Genomic DNA, 5,637 nt, shown 5'->3' on the forward strand with positions numbered 1-5,637 from the left:
TTTGCTTTAACTACCGTGGTACTCCATAGGGCAAAATAATTTATTCTCAGAATAAAAAAGAGCAAAATGCATTAAAACTTTAAAAATATTACCTCACATACTCACACATTTGTTTGCATCAAAATATTCCTAGATCTATTCTGCTAGATGAAAATAGATTCAATGTTTACGTACTTGTTTTATGCAGCAGAGTTGAACTAGTCTTAGTCCTCATCTATCTTATTCTGTATCACGTAGAAGAGAGTCTGGTATAAGACATATGACAAGTATGTGGTTTTAAATGACTCATTGAATAATTTTCTGAATTATATATAATATCTTATCTATTAAGAGATGAGATATCCTGTTTATGAATTTAAAAATTGCTAACCCACCTGCTTATTTACTCCTAGATTTTTTTATGTGGAAAACTACAAATAATGAATTATTGCTCTTAGAATAATTTAGAAATTAAGAAAGTGGCTGGGTTTAAGTTTGAAGTACAAAAATCAATGTATTCCATTTTACCAGTTGTATTTCTCTAGTTTCTTAGTTGTAATGCACAGAACCAATCCTAACTGTATTAAGCAGAAAATAAAATTATTAAAGAGTACTGGGTATATCACAGAGTCTCTTGGAAGGTCAGATAATCAAGCTTGGAAGACCTGAGCCTAGTACCCTGAAGCTGTCCTAGCAGAGACAACACTGCTTACCCTGCTGGGCATAGACTCTACATTTTCTACCGCTGTAGCTGGAGACTAGATTCCAGACTCCACTACTGCTGCTCCCCAAAGCTGAATGCCTCAACCATCAACTTTGGTAGAAATGGATACCACATAGTGCCTGCTTTCTCACACTGCTGTTCTTTACGTTGAAGTCTCAGGCTGGAACATCTAGTCTTACAGCCCAGGACCTACACCTGCATTCCAAGTGTATGGGAGACTGGGAAAGTGAGTTTTTGCTTTCTGACTTGGCAGGTAGAAGTAGCAATGAGGGAATTCCCGCAAATTGTGATGTTCAAAGATGCTTGGTAGCTGCAGTGCATATTTCACATGAATAGAAAGTGAGTGAAGTTTATAGTAACCACCCAAATGTAAAATCATAGAGTAAGTCTATTGAGAAATGTGTTGCCTTCATAAAGAGGATTAACAGAATTTTATTTAGAGCAAACAACAAAACTAGTTTTTATTGGTAAAAGCAAACTAATTTTACAGAACAAATTTACCAAGTTAATTTATAAATTTTGAATGATTAATTGATCTTAAGGACAAACACAATATTTACTGAAATGAATGAAAATGTTTAAAAATGTATGTGTGAGAATAATAGAAGACAATAAAAATACTTTATAAACCAAAGAATGGCTCTTCTACCTAAATAATTACTGTAAACAATAATACAATATCATTTAACTAGCAAAAATATCTAATTACAGATTAACAAAAAAAATTGAAACAGAAATAATAATTTAAATTGATATGCTTTTTGGAATTCAGTAGGCTCATTAAAATAACAGGTTGATTAAAAATTGTGTTAAAATGTTTAATTGGTGTACAAAGAAAAAAGGAATACATTTTAGTAATCTATTGCACTGCATGGTGACCACAGTTAAGAATAATGTATTGTATATTTCAAAATTACTAAAGAATAGATTTTTAACATTCTCACCATAAAAAATGTTATGTTTGTGAGGTGATAAATATGTTCATTAGCTTGATTGAATTTTGATGCAATGTAGACATAGATCAAAATATCTTGTGACCCATAAATATATACAACTATTATGTGTCAATTAAAAATAAATTAACAAAAAGTATAATATACACATTATTACCAAGAGATTAAATAGTTTAATAGAGGAGATAAGAAATCTGATTATTAGTCACTTAAGGCTATGTCTTGATAACCTAGACTCATTAAATTTTGTTGCTACAACTTTTAGAAACTCATATTCAAGTTAGTAGATATAAGATTTGCACAGGAAAAAAATGGCCTGAAAACACTGAATTAAAGAGGGACTCAAAAATGTTTTGTTGCCATTAGAAAACACAGAATTCTAATACTTACAAAACTTTCTTATAAAGGATAAAAATATGTAAAATTAAAACGAATCATATGGAAGTGAACTAAATAAATACTATAAACATGTTTAGCTCTTGAGCAATCACACATTTGAAAAAAATATGAAAATATTGTATGTTCCTTGTGTATAATATTGGCCAGCCATCAACACCAAGACAGAAATGTTTTTTCCTGGTTAATTCTCCACCCAACAGCAACTTTTGCAAAGCTCCATATTGCTACCATAGGAACTGAAATGTTAAAAATTCCCACAGTATCCAATGCTATATATATCTTAGGTATTTTTGTGTTCCAAGTACCTGGTTTGATTTCAACCACCTAATAGTTTCTCTGTGAATACTTGTTGCAGGAATTAATAAAATTTTGTGGGAGGTGAAGGAGAAGAGACATGACCATACATTGCTAATGGCCACATAAAATGACTTAGGATTTTTAGAAAGTAATATGGCCATGTGTTCTTGTAATATGGCCTGAACATTATGTACACTTTGATTCAGCAACCTCTTTCTTGAAACTATGAAAGGCAAAATTTCAATTTTTAGCATCACTTATAAGAGTGAAAATCGGAAATAACCAACAGGTGAACGGTTAAATATATTTTGATGTGAATTCTATTAAATACTGTGCATTCAGGAAAATTATACTAGTAAAACTGTGTATGTGTACATACATAATAATGGCATATAATTTTTTTCCAGTATGCAAAATTGATATGTGTGAAGACAAAAGTTAAAATGAACACTTGAAATTAAATGATTAAAGTGAAAATAATTGATTCATTTTGTGGGTGGATTTGTGGGAAAAATCACTTTTTTATTCCTGTTATTGCTGTTATATTGTCTACACAGTTTTAAAAATGTATTCTATGTTTATCATTGTGTCTATGGATGCGTATGTCTGTGTGTGTTTATGTACTGTGAGGGAAAGGGACGTAGTGGGCCTATATTAAAAAGTTATAATTGTTAATTTTCTCTTAATTTGAAAGAACAAAAGAATGGTTTCAATGACTAAAAGATAAATAAGTCAGATGAAGAATTTCTATAATGACAATGGTTATATTGCATGGTTTATATACAAGAAAAAAATTTTATTGCTTTTCTACAATATTACATACTGAAGGAATTGCAATTATTAAGAATGTTCCTTTTGTATCATATTGGCCAGCCATCAACAACAGGACAGAAATGGCTTTTTTCCAGTTAATTCTCCACCCAACAGTAACTTTCTTAAAGCTCCCTTCATGGCCTCATTTCTCAGACTGTAGATAATAGGGTTGAATGTTGGGGGCATTACTGTATAAAAGATAGATATCATAAGGTCAAAAGCAGTTGGAGAATCTGAAGTTGGTTTTAGAAACTCAAAGATGCCCGTCGAGAGAAAAAATGAGAGAACAAAAAGGTGGGGCAGGCAGGTAGAGAAGGCCTTAGACCGGCCCTCAGCAGAGGGTATTCTTAGAACTGTGGAGAAGATGTGGATATAGGAGAAGACAATGGAGGCGAAGCAGATGAGTGCCATCACAGACATAAAAGCAGCCACTCCAATCACTCCAAGGTAATCATTGGAGCAGGAGAGCTTCAGCAACTGAGGGACATCACAGAAGAACTGGTGGATTACTTTGGCCCTACAAAATGTGATAGAAAATGTGGCTGATGTGTACAAGATTCCAGAGATGCCTCCACTTAGCCAGACAGCTACCACAGCCCACTTACAGTTTCTGGGATCCATGGTGACCTCGTAGTGCAGTGGGAGACAAATGGCTGCATAGCGGTCATAAGACATCACTGTGAGAATGGCCACCTCAGCCCAGGCCAAAGATGTGAAAAAGAAAACTTGAAGTACACATTGACTGTATAAAATATAGCTGTTGTCCATCAGTGAGCTGGCAATGGACTCGGGGACTGTGACAGAAATGAAGGAGACATCCAGCAGGGAAAGGTGCTTCAAGAAGTAATACATTGGGGATTGGAGATGCTGGTCCAGCGTTGTGATGATGATAATGATGAGGTTTCCTGCCAAGGCCAATAGGTACATCACCAAGAAAAGCAAAGCATGCAAGATCTGCAGCTCACGGTTGTCAGAAAACCCCATGAGGAAGAATCCACTCATTACAGTTGCATTAGTCATTACCATCTTGAAGATTCAAATTGTGGTGGCAGCTGAAAGATAAAAGGATGTGGGAAATACAGTAGAGAGACATGAAAATAAATTATTCACTTATGCATCGTTGTTTATTTCAACAATTAATGTTTAAGTACCTGCTATTTATCAGCTAGATGCTGGGAATCCAAAGGTGAAGTTATGTTGTTTTGATACATGTAGCCTACAGTGTACATTACTAAATCAGTAGTTACAGGTGAGTGCAAATGTATAAAAGTCACTGGTCCCATTGAGGAAAAATGGTTATATTTGACTCACGACAAAACACTATTCCATTTCCACAGATGGAATCCATTGCTGTGCTTTAAAGTCATCAACAGAAATGCAGTGATGGGCTCTTGATTAGAGGTTTCTGAAAACTGTGTTGCATTTGTGTGGTGCATTGCCCTATTTTAGCAGATGGAATGGCTCTTCAGAGCAAATATTGTATTAGGAATTGAAACTTGGGTTTAGCTGTGGACTGAGTGAGTTTCCTTCCTAGCAAACAATATGGTCATCATAGGGGGAGGTCCTGTTATTGTGGAGCCAAGGGCCAAATTAGCAGAGTTATTGCTTTTCCAATTAACATTTTGTTTAATCGACATGTTCTTGAAATCAAGAGCAAAAACACGTATGTGAAGGAAATACTTACAGATTGAGTCTAATCTGATTGTACGGAGTATCTTCTGGTATCTAACAAGTTTCTCTTTGAAACTTCTTTTTTTTTTAAACTTCTTCTTAATCATTTGTCTTCAGCTAAAGTTATCAAATAGTTATTGAACATTTACTATAAGCAAAGGCATTTGCAAAGAAGAGACAGTGATTGCTCTGAGGTGGTTTTAAATGTGGAAGGAAAGTATGCAAATACCTGATATACAACTTCGGAAAGAGACTCTAAATAGGTATGAAGTAGGCTGCAATTCAGAGAAGGAAGAAATTATGTTTTAGTTCATGGTCTGTTTCAAACTTTGTGGGATATAAATAATCAAGTGTTCTTTCCCTACTAAGACACAAATCAGTATATGAGGGCTGATGAGTCATTAGTATTGAGTTCTTCATGTTACTGCACCGTTCTCATCTACCCATGAGTTCTAGGAAAGAACTGGAAAAACTGCTGTACCAGACAGTCTCTTTGGGCTTTATTTTAAACAGTGTGAGATATAACCATATATTTTTGTGTCTCAATAATTCATCTTCTCAGAAATTATATCTGGGAGAATTCTAGGTCAACACCCCATCTCTTCCCTATCAATTTAAAAGAGGCTTTTGTTAGCCAAATTGAATAACCACTCTCATTCATTTAATTTTTCAGCTGTTTAATGCCAGTCTCTCCAGCTGACAGTCCAGACTTATGCCGCCTCCCTCAGTTTTCCTCTTCTGTATAAAGAATAAACATGACATGGAATCAACCTAAATGTCCATTGATGGATGATTGGATAA

At 34.4% G+C, this 5,637-nt stretch overlaps 1 protein-coding gene across 1 annotated transcript; it reads right to left on the reverse strand.

Moving 5' to 3' along the window:
• Positions 1-3,228: 3,228 nt before the first annotated feature.
• Positions 3,229-4,191, reverse strand: LOC103608116 (olfactory receptor 14J1-like). Its single transcript, XM_008592563.1, has one exon. It carries the CDS (start codon positions 4,189-4,191, stop codon positions 3,229-3,231), a length of 963 nt encoding a protein of 320 aa, XP_008590785.1.
• Between the last annotated feature and the right edge of the window lie 1,446 nt (positions 4,192-5,637).

Source organism: Galeopterus variegatus, unplaced genomic scaffold (assembly GCF_000696425.1).
Source record: "Galeopterus variegatus unplaced genomic scaffold, G_variegatus-3.0.2 Scaffold8029, whole genome shotgun sequence".
NCBI lineage: Eukaryota > Metazoa > Chordata > Mammalia > Dermoptera > Cynocephalidae > Galeopterus > Galeopterus variegatus.